The sequence below is a fragment of the Zygosaccharomyces rouxii genome (assembly GCF_000026365.1).
Source record: "Zygosaccharomyces rouxii strain CBS732 chromosome G complete sequence".
Taxonomy (NCBI): domain Eukaryota; kingdom Fungi; phylum Ascomycota; class Saccharomycetes; order Saccharomycetales; family Saccharomycetaceae; genus Zygosaccharomyces; species Zygosaccharomyces rouxii.
The window spans coordinates 583,780-600,863 of NC_012996.1; the positions used below are offsets into that span (position 1 = coordinate 583,780).

General features: G+C 38.9%; 9 protein-coding genes across 9 annotated transcripts; 5 read left to right on the forward strand and 4 right to left on the reverse strand.

Moving 5' to 3' along the window:
* Positions 1–198: 198 nt before the first annotated feature.
* ARN1 (siderophore transporter) lies at positions 199–2,322 on the reverse strand (the record flags this gene model as incomplete). The annotated part of the gene is made up of 1 exon (XM_002498272.1): positions 199–2,322. The coding sequence occupies one exon, from the start codon at positions 2,320–2,322 to the stop codon at positions 199–201; it is 2,124 nt and encodes a 707-aa protein (XP_002498317.1).
* A 1,425-nt stretch (positions 2,323–3,747) lies between these two features.
* On the forward strand, positions 3,748–5,685 carry ZYRO0G07436g (uncharacterized protein; the record flags this gene model as incomplete). The annotated part of the gene is made up of 1 exon (XM_002498273.1): positions 3,748–5,685. One exon carries the CDS (start codon positions 3,748–3,750, stop codon positions 5,683–5,685), a length of 1,938 nt encoding a protein of 645 aa, XP_002498318.1.
* A 221-nt stretch (positions 5,686–5,906) lies between these two features.
* On the reverse strand, positions 5,907–7,856 carry ZYRO0G07458g (uncharacterized protein; the record flags this gene model as incomplete). The annotated part of the gene is made up of 1 exon (XM_002498274.1): positions 5,907–7,856. One exon carries the CDS (start codon positions 7,854–7,856, stop codon positions 5,907–5,909), a length of 1,950 nt encoding a protein of 649 aa, XP_002498319.1.
* Positions 7,857–8,270: 414 nt separating this feature from the next.
* Positions 8,271–9,506, forward strand: ZYRO0G07480g (uncharacterized protein; the record flags this gene model as incomplete). Its single annotated transcript, XM_002498275.1, has 1 exon — positions 8,271–9,506. The coding sequence occupies one exon, from the start codon at positions 8,271–8,273 to the stop codon at positions 9,504–9,506; it is 1,236 nt and encodes a 411-aa protein (XP_002498320.1).
* A 99-nt stretch (positions 9,507–9,605) lies between these two features.
* Positions 9,606–11,294, forward strand: EFM1 (protein-lysine N-methyltransferase; the record flags this gene model as incomplete). The annotated part of the gene is made up of 1 exon (XM_002498276.1): positions 9,606–11,294. The coding sequence occupies one exon, from the start codon at positions 9,606–9,608 to the stop codon at positions 11,292–11,294; it is 1,689 nt and encodes a 562-aa protein (XP_002498321.1).
* A 101-nt stretch (positions 11,295–11,395) lies between these two features.
* On the reverse strand, positions 11,396–11,911 carry COF1 (cofilin; the record flags this gene model as incomplete). The annotated part of the gene is made up of 2 exons (XM_002498277.1): positions 11,396–11,813; positions 11,898–11,911. The coding sequence occupies 2 exons, from the start codon at positions 11,909–11,911 to the stop codon at positions 11,396–11,398; spliced, it is 432 nt and encodes a 143-aa protein (XP_002498322.1).
* A 237-nt stretch (positions 11,912–12,148) lies between these two features.
* LDB18 (Ldb18p) lies at positions 12,149–12,646 on the forward strand (the record flags this gene model as incomplete). Its single annotated transcript, XM_002498278.1, has 1 exon — positions 12,149–12,646. One exon carries the CDS (start codon positions 12,149–12,151, stop codon positions 12,644–12,646), a length of 498 nt encoding a protein of 165 aa, XP_002498323.1.
* CBP2 (Cbp2p) lies at positions 12,643–14,538 on the reverse strand (the record flags this gene model as incomplete). The annotated part of the gene is made up of 1 exon (XM_002498279.1): positions 12,643–14,538. The coding sequence occupies one exon, from the start codon at positions 14,536–14,538 to the stop codon at positions 12,643–12,645; it is 1,896 nt and encodes a 631-aa protein (XP_002498324.1).
* A 904-nt stretch (positions 14,539–15,442) lies between these two features.
* On the forward strand, positions 15,443–17,074 carry MUP3 (Mup3p; the record flags this gene model as incomplete). The annotated part of the gene is made up of 1 exon (XM_002498280.1): positions 15,443–17,074. The coding sequence occupies one exon, from the start codon at positions 15,443–15,445 to the stop codon at positions 17,072–17,074; it is 1,632 nt and encodes a 543-aa protein (XP_002498325.1).
* Positions 17,075–17,084: the final 10 nt, after the last annotated feature.

Here is a 17,084-nt window from a genome sequence, read left to right on the forward strand (position 1 = left end):
CACCACAAGAACCAGGTGCACTTCTTAACTCCAAGACCTCCAGTCATACATGTTATAAGTGATTTACAGCACTGCAAATCCAATTCTGTGTTTCCAAAACTGAAAAACACAGTTCAATATCTATCTATATTTAAAAACGAACAAAAAGATTATTAACTAAGGGAAGAATTGCATTAAACCAAACCAAATCAAATCAAATCAAATATTTTGTTCGTGGGAGCTAACTCTTCTCGAGTGGAATTCCCCTTGAAGCTTCTTGAAATTAGACTCACCGCTTTCCATTACGACATCACTTGAATCATCGGGGACTTGTCCCTCTTCAATAGAGCGTGTTTCTTCCTGAGCTTCCTGACTAGCAAATGAAGGATGACGACCTTTAGGATGGAGTCCTGGAACGAATTTTCTACACTTGTCTTCAATCCAGTCAAAGATATAATCTTTGTCACGAGCAATGTATTCACCTTCACCTAAATCGTTGTGAGCTATTTCATCTGTCAATTCTGGATCCCTCAAGCATAAGGAAAAGAGCAACAATGGTGCACAGAACACTAAACCGACTAAGGTTTCCAATTTTTGCACATGCATATAGGCTTCTACAACCTGTTGCCTTATTGGAGTACCCCATGTATATTCAGCGATAAAATTATATGGTTGCTCATATGCATATGAAGCAATCTTAGCATCCTTAACCCTCTTGAAGATTTCATGATATAAATTTTGGGTCCAAATACAACCGGAGACAGCAATTCCAACGGCAGATCCAATGCGGTATAATGTATAATTAAGAGAAGTAACCGTAGCCATATTTTCATGAGAAGTAGCAGATTGAACAGAAACGTTAACTGGGTAGGTGAACATTGTAGTACCCACACCCCAAACGCATAGACCACCAATAATACCACTATGAGAACTTTTACCACCTCTGAAATGGTACAATAGACCCATTGCTACCATCCAAAGACCACATCCAGCAATTATGTAGGGTTTAAGCCTTGTAACTCTAGTGATATAAAGTGCGAAAAATGGAGAAAATACTGTTGAAACGAAAGCACTCAATGAAGAAATTCTGGTGGCTGATTTAACTGACTCGTCAACAGCAACAATCATAACGGTATACAAGTAATCGTAGGCCATGTAAAAGATGAAATCATACAAAAATGAAATACTCATCGATGCCCAAACAGCTCTGTCTTTAATCAACTTCCAGGGTAAGATTGGTTCCCTCGCCCATTTTAATTCATAAACTATTAACATTGGCAATAGAACAACACCAAGAACTAGAGGACCAATGATTTGAGAATCATCCCATTTTGAACTGGTACCACCAGCCAGTGTTAATGGAACTAATATACAACCCAATGATACTGTCATAATAAAGGTACCAATAGTGTCCAATTTCCAAAATAATTCCTTAATGAAGCTAACCAAACCATGAGTCTTGAAATAAGTTTTCTCCTCATTAAGAATCTTCCATTCTTCTGTTCTTCTGGCTTTCCACCACATGTGAAGCATACAACAGATTAATGGAACACATGATAATGGGAAGATAAAGGCCCACATTCCAATATCCCAAGACCAATTCTCTTGAGGGTTAGCCCTCGAAGTAATGTTACCAGAAATCCAAGTATTAATGATAAATGGCCAAGTTGGAGCAAATTGGTAGAACAATCTCCATTTCAATGAGGAAAAATCCGATAAAATCAGTAATAACACCAGAACAACACCAACATAACCTAGATTGTAGAAAATGCTACCAGCAGCATACGTTTCAATGTTATAGGATTGAGACTGGATCACGGTACCCATGGAGTAAAAAACAACTGCGGTGATGAACAAAGTCAATCTACCAAACACATCTGCCAATCTTGCATACACGATCTGAGAAGCCGCCGAAATAACAGCATTGATAACATTGACCGTAGAGAGTAAAGAGTGTTCGCTGAAAGAATTCGTCACATATGAAGTGTAGATAAATCTAATGTTACTGTCTAATCCGTAACCATAACCGCAAATAAACGCACAGAATAATAGTAGAATTCTAAAAGGCCACCAATCGTATTCAGCTGCCAAAAGTTCGGATTGACGAATGACAAGCCATTTAGAAACATGTAACTTGTCAGGCAAACCGTGCATGTTCAAAGAAGGACGAAGCTTCTGTTTCTCGCCATCAGAGTCAACAGGCATAACTTCCTGGTGCGCATTCTGGCCATATTTCACATTTTCAAATTCTGGCGGCACATCATTGTATTCCTTATCAGTTACATGCACCTCCTGGCGTTCGAACCGGGGTTCGGAAATCTTACTATTGCTACGATTTTCCATCTTCCACGAACTAACGAATTCTTGGATATTTGATCCACAGGTTTCAAATTCTTGTTCCTCAATATCGTTTCAAACTAGCCAGTAGCTACCCGTCTCAATCCATTCCCTTTATAACTTTGTATTTCCGTACACTTCACAGGGCAATCACGACGAATAACTGAGACCCATTACATTCTTAGGTGCAGATTTCATTATTAGTGGCCGTAGCAGTAGTAGTAGCAGTAGTAGTAGTGCCTGTCGCAGTACTACTGCTGTACGTTTTCAAAGGGTTTGCATCTGGGGTGTATAAAAGGAACGGCTCAACTATCAAATAGCACCCATCTTCTCATAGTAACAATGCCGATCTTAATTAAAGAAGTACCCTGAAGATTTACCTTGTGGGTTTGGAAGGTACGGTCGTACAACAGATTCTAAGCGTCATCTCATCCTATACGACCCCCTCACTTGTGAAAGTTCCTCGAAAAAGAAAAACGTAACACGGACTTCGATTTTTTTTCCGGTGTCCGATTTATTCGAAGGGACCGGGGTGTCAGGATGTATAAGAATCACACATGATACACAGATGACTTATGTATTCAGTATGACGATATCTTCAATTACTGGAAACAGACAGACACAGACACGGACACACACCACATGTGCGCACATACGGGTGTAGAGTTGACGAAATTGGCATTGGCACTAGCATTGGGTGGTGGGTTGGTATTAGTGTTGAGGTGTAAGTAGGCCGTCGCTTGTAACCGTCTTCACAGAGCAGTGCAAATTTCCTCCCCAACCACAACGTGCGTAGCAGGCCAATACGAGTAGTGCGTCCTCAGTGGATGTATGTATAAATTTATGTTTGTATGAGTGTGTGTTCTGGTTTAGTCATCATATCATGTGTATTGCTCGAGTAAGAAAAACCTTTCTTGGCGTGGCGCTAGCATATGCAGAGAAAACGCCTCGAAGACTACGTAGTGTTTAAATCGAAACTTGCCGTATGGGAGATTCCGGCTAGACTATTTATAACGTAATCATTATCTTCGAGAGTCAGACATCGTGGATCAAGTCTTTCCTCATACGGAAGTTTATGGGAACATTCGCTTGAACAAACAGCGCTGTGCTAGTTATCAGGTCGATAGAAATTACTCATTATTCCTGTTTAAGTATCGAGTCCAGGTCAAATCGAATGTTCTTAGCGTGACATCTTCATTCGGTATTAATAGTTGCCTTGTGATTTGTCTCACAATGCCGTAACGTCAGTTTCAGACCGAATCAAATACGTAGATCGAAGCTATCTGCTCGACGGAGATCGAAGCCGAGGTTTTTCCATCAATTTTCCCGATTGTTAAAAATTGCATATAAATATGTGCGTCTCAAGTTTTTATCTTGGCAGTCTCGAGGTTGTGGGTGAAGAAGATTCTATCTACCAGATCAACAAGCCAAATGATTCTTTCTCGCGTAATTACGCTCGGGGCTATTGCCGCGACTGGTGCAGCGTTTAGTCAAGATTATAAGGCAGATGCTAACGAGGCTTTTAATGAATTGGTACCAAGTAATAATCAAACTGCTATTGATCAATTGATTCATGAATTACGTGAAGTTTCTATTAACGATAGTAGGTGTCAAGCATGCTTGAATCGTTTAGAAGTTGGTAAAAAATGGGCACAGGAAAACCCGGGCGTCATTCCAGTCGCATGGCCACAATGGTGTGTTAGATACAAGGCAGGATCACCAGATTCTTGTACCAGAAATTTTGCAAGAACTACTGTGGAAAGAAATGCTGAAGGTTCAAATTTCGTCGATATGTTGACACTGATTGATCCACACGGTTATGATGGTCAACTGTACTGTCAATATTTGGAAGAAGACTCTTGTCCTAAACCACCAACACCAAACAGTTCGTTATCTCACCTGTGGCCACCAAAGCAACCAAAGCATCACGTTGCACCTGAACCTGGTAACGAAACTTTTAACGTTTTGCATATTTCTGATTTCCATGTGGAATTGGATTATACAGTTGGTGCAGAATCTAATTGTAGTGCTACCATGTGCTGTACACCACATAGTCAAGGTAAAGGTGGTGGCGGTTACTTGTACAAGGGCCATTGGAATTCGTTCTATAAGGATGCTCACTATGAGAACGAATTTACCTATGTCAAGGGTGCTTACTACAACGTTTTCCAGAATTCGTCCATCTCAGCGCCAGCTCCCACTTTTGGTCACTACCACTGCGATGCACCAGAAATTTTAGTCAATTCCTCTATCAATTCAGTGGTTGACTATGGTAAGAAGCACAATTTAAGTTTTGAATTTGCTATGTTCACAGGTGATTTAATTGACCACGATGAACAAGCATGGATGAATTTCGATAAATCATTAGCGTCTGAAGAAGCAGGATTCAGAGATTTGAAGAGTCGTCTAGGTGACATGCCCGTTTATTCGACACTAGGTAACCATGACTCCTACCCTTACGGTGAAATTGCTCAAGAAGGTCATGGATTTAGTAACAAGTACACCTGGAATAATGATCTCATGGCTGAAATGTGGAAGGACTACGGTTGGATAAACGAAACTACTTCGCAATTCGTAAGGACTCATTACACTGGATTTGCTGTTGATACTAAGGTAGGTCTAAGGATTGTTTCATTGAATTCAAACTGTTATTACCGTAAGAACCACTACGCATTTTGGAACGCAACTGATCCAGATGGATTTGGTATGTGGTCATTTTTGATTAGCGAGTTGGTTGACGCAGAGTCTAAGGGTCAAAGAGTTTGGATCATGACTCACATTCCTCCAATTGTTGATGGATTACCACTCCCATCCAAGATCTTTTACGAAATTATTGAAAGATTCTCACCTTACACCATTGCAGGTGTCTTTTTTGGTCATACCCACTTGGACCAATTCAACATTTTATATGCCGGTAACAATACAAAGACCATCGAAAACGTCATCAACCATGCATGGATTTCTCAAGCGGTGACACCTTGGTTTAACAACAATCCTTCTTGGAGATGGTATGAAATTGACAAGGAAACTTTCTCTGTCATGAATGCTTACAACTACTACGCTAAATTGAATGAAACATTTGACAATGAAGGTAAAGAACCAGAATGGTTGTTCGAATACTCTTGTAGAGACGGTTACGGAATCGATTGGCCCAAGACTTCGCCATTAAATGGTACTTACTGGCATTTAGTCTCTGAGAAGATTAGAGATTCAGTGGAATACAGACAGATATATGAGAACTATGCAACAAGATTCTCACCATACGTTCCTGATTGCTCTCAAAATGGTAAGTGTCTAAGTGATTACTGTACATTGAGCAGTTTCCAGGTGGATGATTACGATAATTGCGTTTCTCAACTTCACACTTGAATGGTGTTATAAAAATTATTATATTGTTATAATCAAAAGTTTCCGATGATACCCCTATGAGCGTTTATAGCTCAAAGTTAGATGGATGTATATTAGATTAATTGTTAAAGTTTTGTTTTGTTTTCGTTAATTATCATTAAAAGTATTAATTATCATTAAAAGTAAAAAAGCTGAACTAATTAAAAGTGTAAGGAGAACTACATAATGACTTTCGCCATTTGTTACAATTTATCCTGCCAGTATTGACACTGGGAGTACCAGTTTTGGGGATAATGATTCCAACTGGCATACTCTTCTTGCAGTGCATTGATTTGAAGCAAAAGACCAGCTTCCATATGCCAACCGATATGACAATGGAAGGGCCAAACACCAGGATTATCTACAACAAACCTAATTACCGCCCAACCAAATCCTGGAATGTTAACGGTATCTCTAAATATAGGGTTGTCAAAATTCATAGCTTGTTCGTCATCATTGGTATCGTAATATTCATCTTGAAAATACCCGCTGTCACCGATGGCCAGCACCCAAAATTTGTGACCGTGCAGGTGGAACGGATGAGCTCCGTCGTCATAATTGTTGATTACCAAATCTACCACTTGACCTCTTTGGTTTAAATTAATCATATACTGATTATCAGAAAATGTTAGCAATTGATTATCATTCCAATCCTTAACAGTATTAGCACCCGGTGCGAACCCTAATTGGTACATAGTAGATCCGTTTTGCAACGGCAGGTAAGTTTTATCGTTTAGGTATCCACGAGCCATTTGGTATGCACCAATCATCCATAGAATATCGATATCCACACGTACATCCGGTAAATTGGAATCGCTATGCGCAGACGGTACTTTTTTGTTAAGAGTCTTCAATTTTGATTGATCAAAATCTCTGCAGAGTACATCACCGCCATTGTACGTCCATGAAGTTTTTTCCACAGAGTTCGAATTATCGTTATAATTAACGATGGCCTTGACGTCCATATTGAAATTTGGATTTTCCTCCTTTGTACAAAATTGATTGAAATGTGCATGCATCCAATAATTCTTTTTGTTAAAATCGGGATCTTGGGGAAGTAGAACAAACGAATAACGTTGAGCCACTGACAAAGTTAACGATTCCACTTGAATTGGTTCCACTAAAGTACCATCCGCTTCTATCACTTTTAACATATGCCCCTCCAATCCGAATTCAAATGGTAAGAAAAAACCTGCATTAATTACACGAACTCGATAAATGGAATTGGGATCCAGATCTAAGACTGTATGTGGAACCTCATGAGCAAACCTTTTCTTTTCGGCACCGTGAGGTACTAAATATTGTGAATCGACGTATTCAAAATGATTTTGACCTTGAATCAATCCATTATCAGGGACTGGTTCAGTATTTTCATTACCAGACCCCATATAAGTTGACATGTAGCTATAGGAAGTGTCGTGGTAGTAATCATTTACCATGACAACTAACTCTTTATCGTATGAAAAATCAAGATCCTCATACTCCTTCTTAGAATGGATCACCAAAGGTCCAAATACACCGTCCGCATATTGAGTAGAGTAATGAGAATGGTACCAATAAGTACCATACTGATCATCATCGAGTTTAATCCTGTATTCATACGAGCCAGCAGCAGGAATCGGACATTGGTTAATCCATGACGAACCATCGTTGAAAGCTTGATCCTTCATCAGCAGCCCATGACAATGGATAGTCAGAGGATCGCCATCCATGTGATTTTCCACATGAATAACAACAGTATCACCAGAAGAGGCTTCCACCAATGGACCTGGGTACTGGCCATTTATTACAGTTAATGTCCTTGAGACACCATCAGGATGGACTTCTTGTACAGTAGAGACGTTAAAATAGTAGTGCCTCTCCATTGGCTCTTCCTGCTTCAACCAGTAATCCAGATCTATACTATAATTACTAGCTGTATCCAGTCTCCATGCGTTACCGGTATCAATCTCATCACCATCATGTTTTTGAGCAGACTTATCGCTGAAGGACATCCTTATCGAAGACATATAATCATCACATTGAATACTAAAGAATTTGTACAGGATCAGGGTGCTACACACCATCATAAGCGCAATAACCAATGACCATGCCTTGGCATGACGTTTATTGTCCCTGCGATACTCTAGAGTACCACCCATGCTCTCGTCCATGATCTATAAGCTCTTAGTCTTAGTGAAATGCAAACTAATCCACATCATGCAAACAAACGCATCTTATCCCTTATGACTCTCGAGTGCCTTTTTATGCCCTTTAAATATCAAATCCATAACAACCTCTTTAAGGTCCTCAAGGTCTTCATTACACGTGGGGTCAAATATGAGTCAAGGAACGTGGGGATCACAAGTTGCAGAAGTTGCAGAGGTTGCATAGGTTGCATAAACTGCAATTATTGCTGAACACGTTTACCTGCACGTTCCGATGATTATAATTTGAATAGTTATCTTACCTTCCGGTCCTGCAAAGGTATATAAGGTGCTGGTAAATCAACACATGCAGACGAGAAAAGTAGCACCAGAAATCTAATAAGGTGCAACAGTGTCCGTCCGATCGAGGTGATCCTCAATATGCAATTTCAATTTAGTGCACTCGCTTTTGTAGCTCTTTTTTTATTCCCTTTAGGCCATTGCGCTACCAGAAGCTTTAGTTCCTACAATCCTGATCCAACTGATGTGGCTAAGAACGCTGCTACCGCAAATACTACTCAGCTCACTTGGAATGTCCGGGGAAGAGCTATTGATAGATTTGTAGTCATATGGTTGGAAAATACTGACTACAACAAGGCAGCAGGTCATCCCGACATGAAATGGTTGGCAAAACGTGGTATTACGTTAGACAATTATTGGGCTCTAACGCATCCATCACAACCCAATTATGTGGCTTCAGTAGGTGGTGACTACTTTGCACTAGACCATGATGAATATGTCACTGTACCCAAAAATGTCTCCACTATAGCTGATTTATTAGATTCAAAGGGAATATCTTGGGGAGAATATTTGGAGGACATGCCCTATTCTGGCTATCAAGGCTTTGAATATTTGAATCAAAAGACACAAGCTAATGATTATGTGAGGAAGCATAACCCATTGATATCATATGAGTCTGTGTTCTTGAATGAAACCAGATTATCATTGATTAAAAACTTCTCACAGTTCGAACGGGATCTTAAGGATCATAAACTTCCACAGTACTTCCACATTACGCCTAATATGACCAACGATGGTCATGATTCCAGTATTAAGACTGCTGCGCATTGGGCACGTTCCTGGCTAACACCACTATTGAAGAACAAGCACTTCATGAAGAATACTCTGGTCTTGTTGACATTTGATGAGAATGAAATTTATTCCACTCAAAACCAAGTGTTTACAATTTTACTTGGTGGTGCAGTCCCTGATCATCTCAAAGGTACCAAAGATCACACCTTCTATGATCACTATTCATTATTATCGTCGGTAGAAGCCAATTGGGATCTTGACAACTTAGGACGTAACGATGTGAATGCTAATGTCTTCTCAACGATTGCTAATAAGACAAACATTACCAATCGATTCGTGAACACCACTTATATGGTTAACAATCACACCTATAATGGTTACTTTTTGAATAGCTCGATTTCACTACCAGCACCCAATATCACTGCTATTAACAGGAATGGTAAACCAGTTTTACAAAAGATTAAGGACACTTGGAAAGATGTATACTCATCACAACTGTCTCACAGTTATTTTACACCAACTACAACCACGGTAAGTGCTAGGTTGACTAACCTTGCCACTGTATCTGCCAGTGTATCTTCGTAGTTTCGATCGATATTTAAGTATTTATTTTAAGTGAAAAATGTTCAACTTGATTCATCTCATCTCATCTCATCGCATAGAAAAGCAGACAATAAAGACAAGATGGGAAAGTTAGAAGACTGTATCCAATGGGCCGTTAAGAATGGTTCTATTGTTGATGAGCGCATTCACTTTAAACAAAGCTCAATTTCCGGTATATCGGCTGTAGTAGAAGGCATATTGGCCACGGAAGAACCGTTAATCCAAATTCCTTCAAAACTGCTTATAACTAATGAAAAGGCCCAGGAATCATTTCAAGTAGATAGTGATGTTATTGATAAAAATGCTCCTAATGCTCTAGTTCAACTCTACGTCGCTAAATTAAAATTTGCCAAAGGTATGCCCTCCATTTACCAACCATATATTGATTTATTACCTCTAAAGCTTGAACAGCCATATTTTTGGGATTGGAAAGAGCTACAAGTGATTAAGGGAACTGATCTGTATCTCGTTATGAAGCAAAGGTTACCTAAACTTTTAGAAGAATGGACAACTCTTTTGAAGAAACTGTCATTAGAACCAAGTGATGACCTTGGGCAATTAGAGACCCCTGGTTTAGACCTCGTTGATTATGTTGCCAGATATCGTGAAACAAATGAACAACTCCCTTGGAACAGCTTTGCTGCATATGTATGGTCAGCCGGGATCTTTGCCTCTAGAGCTTTCCCCAAGATTGCCCTCAATGATCAATGTCTATCAATTAATGAAGCTTTTCTGTATCCGATTGTAGATTTCCTCAACCATAAGAATGATACTAAGGTTAAATGGTGTTTCCAAGACGGTAAGATGTGTTTCGTTAGTAAAGAATCTCTAAAGTCAGGTGAAGAATTGTTTAATAATTATGGTGATAAATCTAATGAAGAATTGCTGTTGAACTATGGATTTGTACAGGATAATAATCAGTACGATGATGCTAGATTAACTTTGAGACTTGATTCACAATTGTTAGATGGCGCTGAACAACTTGGCATCCCGCTATCACAGGAAAGAGTAACTGACAACAGCGTGCAATTTAAATTGAACAAGAAAGAGCTTCTACCACATAATTTAGTCAAGCTATTCGCCCTTGTGCACAAATTAAAATCAGAAGATGGGATTAATTTGAGAAATTCATTAGAAGGTATTGATTCGTTGCAATCCATTCTAATGCAAAAAGTGGAATTCTTCAGACAAAAGACAAGAATCGATGCTTCTGCTAGTAGAAAGTTACAGATTTTAAGAAAATATTTTGATCAACAGAGAAGGTTATTCCAGTTAAGCATCGAGAATGGACAAAAACTGCAAAAGGAGCTAATTAAATCTAATTCTGAGTTTTTAATTAGTTTCAAGACCATTTTCAAGAACGATAAGCAATTTGCCAATAGTCTACTGCTTACATTTGGCGTGGCTAAATTTGAAGATTTAATCACAAAGGATTGTATGAATCAAATCTTACTATTGTGGATTGTAAGAGTGGCTAATAAGAACGAATATGCAAAGAAATTACCATTTGAGATTCCACAATTTATCTACGATACTTTCCAAGAAGTTTCTTCCACAATCGTTATTGAAAAGGAAGATGTATTGCAAATGATGGGATTTTACCAAGCTATGTTCCCAGCAATGTCTGAAAAGATTCCTGAAATCTATGGTCAGGGCAATTGGCGTATTCGTCAATTTATCGTAGCCGACACTGTCATGGATCGCTTAGTATGGACACGTAAATTGACCCAAGAACCTTTCTTCGTTAAGAAGCAAAGAATTGCGTTTTAATGAAAAAGGACGTAAACTTTAACAATTTTTATCAAGGATTACATCCTCCCATGTACATACATAATATTAACGATTGGTTGTATATTGTCGATACAATTATTTCAATGAGAACCAGCGCCCTTGCTGACTCTTTCCAAAACAGTTTCGTAGGAGACTTCAGAGAAATCAGTACCTTGGATGTCAGCAGAAACACCAGTCAATGCTCTTCTCAATGCATCCTTAGAAGAAGCGTAAACCATCTTAGATCTAACTGGTGCAGTGTCTGGAGACCAGGTGAAGAAAACGATCTTGGATCTCTTACCTTCGTTGCCACCAATCTCATATTCAAAATCGTAAATGGCATACAAACAATCGTTTTCTGACAACTTACCTAAAAATTCATCGTAGGATTGACTTGTAGAAGTTTCTTTAACCACAATGGTGGTCTTGTCTTCACTGATTCCGTAAAGGACAAACTTGTACTTCTTACCTAATTTCAAGTCGTTAAATGCTTGCAGAGATTCGTCGGCAACGGAAACACTGTTTTAATATTAAAATTCGTTAGTATTCGTTCGTCACCTCAATGCATCTTCTCGAAGACAGTGTCTTCAGTCAATTACATACCCAGATCTCGACATTGTTTAATTAGATGGAACTGATAAGTGGTTAAAGCTTAAGGTATCGATGAGAGATTTCTACTAACTCCAAGAACCTATGAGAATAAATCTTTTATAAATAATTCGTGTATTTAACAGTGGTTCGTGCCAAACTGGAAAGGGGGTTGAACTTCCATCCACTATAAAAAAAACAGATATGTGGACAACGTATCGTTACCCGACAATCAGCTGACAAGTTTTCAGTAAGAATAAAGAGCGATGAGCTCAGTTCAAGATACCATTGAGTCGTTTGAGAGTCGGTTACAACGTCTTGAAGATGCTCTAGGTGATGCTGGCGGTGTCGATTTGTATGGGTTAGTTTCATTGCTGTCTTTTGAGGTGCGTAGCATGTTCTATCAAGGTCAGGATTATAGCGAGCAACTGATGGGATTACTAGATGGATTTAGTGGGAATGAGACTGTAGATGAGTTTGAAAAGAAATCGAGGGTTCTCATGAGCTGCTATGATGGGCTAACGAAATCTTTGAGATGGTTGGATCAATTGGAGTCATTTATGAGTAAATTGGGAACCAAGATGGAGACGGGATCAGGAGCACCTGTGGAATTGAATGCCGTGATGGAACTACCAGCTTTGATGAACAAATGTCATGTCTTATTGGTACGTTCGATTTTAGTAGCTAAAAGGTTTATGGAAATGAATCTTAGATTTAACGAATTTTGGCTTAAAATTGACCAAAAGTTGGGTGGTCCATCCTAGTTCTTATCCGCTTGTTGGTCAAATCTATCGATGATGTCATCTATTAGATCCTTATTAGATTCCAAATGCTTTTCGTTGTGGTACAAGTAAATATAGGTGTCAGGATCCAACATCTTTTTCTTCTGACAGGACCAACCGTCTTCATTTCTCGAATATTCCAGATTTTGAGTAAACTGTAGGCCGAGGTCACTGTTAAATTTGAGAAGTCGACGCACTTCAGGATCTGTTAAGCTGTTATTCACAATGACGATCTTCCAATTGGATGCTGGCGTCTTGAGATCTACATAGATGCCACCACGTTCACCCAATTGATTTTGACGTGATTCACTTTCTAACTCCGAGATGATACGTACGATGGTAAGAAGCTTTTCGTTCGATTGACGGGTTTTTTCGTCCATTTCCGTGGTAGTAGGTACGGCCAAATAATTCGAACTATGGATCCATTGGAATCGATTTTTCATGTGTGTGTGCAAATTTGGGTATAAAGTCTGAACCCATTGATTTTCTAGAAGAATATTTCTAAGCACTTGCTTCACAGGTACCATTCTTGGTAAATGGGATTCAGTAGGTTGGAAAAATGAATCCGTCTCAGCTTTCATCTCAGAGACTATCAACGCATAATAACTGAAAAATTCACTTAGAAACTGATCGAATTGTAATTTCACATCGGAAAATTCTTCCAGGGTAGTGGGAATGGGGATGGCGCTAATCTCTTGAGATCTCTTCAAGATGTAGAGATCCCAGGGCCTCCAAGGAACATCTAAGGATGATTCCGAAAAGTTTGGATCTTTGTTATTGAATTTTCTATCAATTCTCCATGCTTGTGAAAAGATGGAAAATAAAATGTAATGCTTGCAAAATTCTTCCTTCATTTGACTAATCGTTATGTCTTTAGTGAGAAAAAGACAACGTAAAATATCTGCAGGAATTATTTTATTAGGTATACCTCTAGCACTCCAAAATGATTGGTAGTCTTTTGAAACTTTTGTCCATTTGTTTAGATTGTTAAGGTTCGTCTCCACTTGTAGATTGTTGCTATCACGGTGGTCCTGTACATCCACGCCTTTGAGATCTATATCTGAGGAGGGAGTATAGGATGAAGGTTTTTCCTTTGTTATTACACGCTGATTTATCAACTTGATTTCAGACTCTGTACAAAGTCTCGATTTGACAAGGGCGCCGAAGAGATCAAATCCTTTGAAGACATTTTTGTGAGTTTCCACATAGTTGGGGAAAAGCCCTACAGCTTGAAAATCTGACGGTACGAAATCTACAGGGTACAGCTTCAAAAATGGATCACCGGGGAGTGGATTGACTAGTTTTGGGATCTTATCATCAGTACCATATTTTTCCCTGTATTGTCTATAGGTCTCTGTCGGTATGCCGATACCTCGACATGAGTGAGAAAAGACAGCAGATGGCCATAATATACGATCTAATTTTTCCTCCCCGCTTTCACTTTCCAGTAGTATAGTTTTATTCATAAGGAAATCTTCATGAGCGTTTAATTTAGATAACGGGAGTCCATACTTCGGATTCAGAGCATTTTTGAATAATAATGAGCTGTACTTCCAATCAGAAATTTCTTGTTTTTGACCTTGTTTGGGAACTTTACCATTACGAAATATTCTTAGTGTTGAGTCTGTGGGAGCTCGAGCATCCTTGAGTAAAAGTTCTCTGATTCGACTCACATGAGCTGTTTCTAGAGTACCATCTAATTCCAAATCAACGACGTGAAGATCTGGTTTCTTCAATAAAGATTCAATTCGTTTGCCATGGGCATTTCTCATCTTTATCACATTTCTCTTGTACCCAAATACTGGATTCTCAGGTCTTCTTTTGAATGCTGCGAAGACAAGCGTCGACCAGAATTTCAAGTTGGTATCTACCATTGGAATTGAAGAGCAATTGTATGGTATGGATCCTCTAAGCAACTGTTACTGCCTTCCATTTACTACTAGACGTTTATAATAGGTGAGTAGTTGATGAGCTTATAATAATGTATGTTCGATCTTTCGTCATTGTATACGTCTTATAATAGAGCGGGATGGTTTGAATTTGAATATTAGCCGCCTAAGTTTTCAAAGGAAACTTGTAGATGGTGCTTACGAATGATATCTTAACTGCTATACTTTACAAACTCAAAATATAGACATTGGTGGCTTTAATTGACCTTTAAAGGCTCTTCTTTATGTATCTATTTAATATCTCTTCTAAAAAAGTTAGTTTTGGAACCAAATGTTAAATTGAAAATTACTGTTTGATGAATTCGTTAGATTGAGAGAATCCATAGTTTTGGGATGGCATTAATGTATTTGAAATTCCCCTCCAAAAGAAAGTTTTTATTGGTAATTCTCTAGATTTACATGATTTACCTTTATTGTAGTATTCCATTACGACTACACAATAGACTCAAATCTTACGTCCGGAAAAATATCTAAAAGAGGGTAGTACATCAGTTTGAAGTGCTGACATTGATGTTCCGAATCTAGAAAGCTTCTATAGTGCCTTATAGATTCTTCCTGAACCTTAAGCGGCTAATCACATTGCCAACATAGCCCTAATCTGTACCCTAAAATTTCCTTATCAGCAGGCCCTAATCGTTTTTACTGCAAGTTCCGAAGCCCTGACTATGTTGATATTTACATCAAGTAATTAAGTAAGCACAAGACCTCTCAGAGGAACTTACTGTCACCTAAGCATAATAGTTCAAAGATTACATTTTCTCATTCATTCGCTTGTGACTGAGATGACTCATTACTGCTGCTAGTTGATCCCATATTTTCGTTATAAAATATGAGTCGTGAACAAGAGACTGGCCTGCTGCTTGATGATAACAGCATAGATAACGTCCCTCGAAAGGATGTAGATCCTCAACAGAGTTTTCTCAATGATCTGGAAACTAGTTTAACAGATATAGCTGAAGATCCATTTGTGGAAGTACCGCAAGGCCGTCATTTGGGAGTTTTCTCGACCATGGTCCTTTTTGTCGCTAGAATAGTTGGCTCAGGTATATTTGCTACACCAAGTAGTATATACGTTAATTGTGGTGGTAATACTGGAATATATTTTGGTGTTTGGACATTAGCAGGTTTGGTATCATTTGCAGGATTATTCGTTTTCTTGGAATATGGCTCATGGTTACCAAGATCTGGTGGCCGTAAGAATTTCCTCGAGCAAACCTACACAAGACCTGAGTTAATGATGAGCGTTACATTTGTTTGTTTCACCATTTTTACTGGATTTGCCATGTCGAATGCAATTGTTTTTGGTAAGTACTTCCTTTACGTACTGGGGTTTAGCGATCCTTCTACAGGAGTCCAAAGTAATGCTTCCAAATATGTCAGTATTATCGTGATTTCAGTCGCTATGCTTGTACATGGATGCTCAGTGCGTACTGGGGTACGGATTCAAAATTTCCTAGGAGGTATAAAATTCGGTCTCATTGGATTAATGTGTCTTATTGGTCTCTACTCTTTTTTCTACCACGTTCCTGAAGGCAAAGAGTCTCCTAGTCTGAAGAGTAACTCTGTATTCGCATTTCAGAATAAATCAGAAGTCAGTCTTGCTTCACTGGCGAGTGCATTTCTCAATGCTTTTTTCTGTTTTTCTGGTTGGGACTCTGTGCATTCAGTGGCATCAGAAGTGAAGAACCCTACATATACTCTGAAAGTTGGAGGCACCGCATCTCTGCTTATTTGCTTTACCTGCTATTCCATGATGAATTTAGCCTATGTTAACGTTTTGTCCTACGAAGAGATCAAACAGGCAGGCCCACTGGTGGGATCTGTGCTTTTCACCAAACTGTTTGGTAAATTTTTAGGCAGTAAACTTCTATCACTATCTGTTGCCGTTTCCACTTTATCCAATCTATTGGTGGTTATCTATGGATTATCAAGAATGAATCAAGAATCATTTAGAGAGGGATATCTACCCTTTAGTAAGCAATTGGCAAGTAATTGGCCCTGGGGGTCTCCACTTCCGTCTATTTTAGTCTGCGGTGGATTTACTATCATCTGGTTAGCGGCTCTGCCTCCTGAGAATTCGTCCTTTGACTATTTGGTCTCCATGGAAGGGTATGGGAATCAATTCTTCCTTCTGTTGATCGCTGTAGGATTGTTCATTCATAGACGGAGACACAAAGGTCAACAACCTTCAACAAGGGCTTCAACTTTGGGCACTATTCTCATGATTATAGTCTCAGGATATACCCTAATAACACCCTTTATTGGGGATCAGAATCGTAACATGATTGGTTTCTTACCGCCATACCAAATTACTTCCATATTGATCATAGGAGCATGCTTTTTCTTTTGGCTTGTAACGTTTGTGATCTTACCAAGGACTTTTCACTACGAATTAGAACCAAACATTAGCTATCTTGCAGACGGTCTTGCGGTGACGGAATGGAAAAAGAAAATTATATAATCGATGCTAT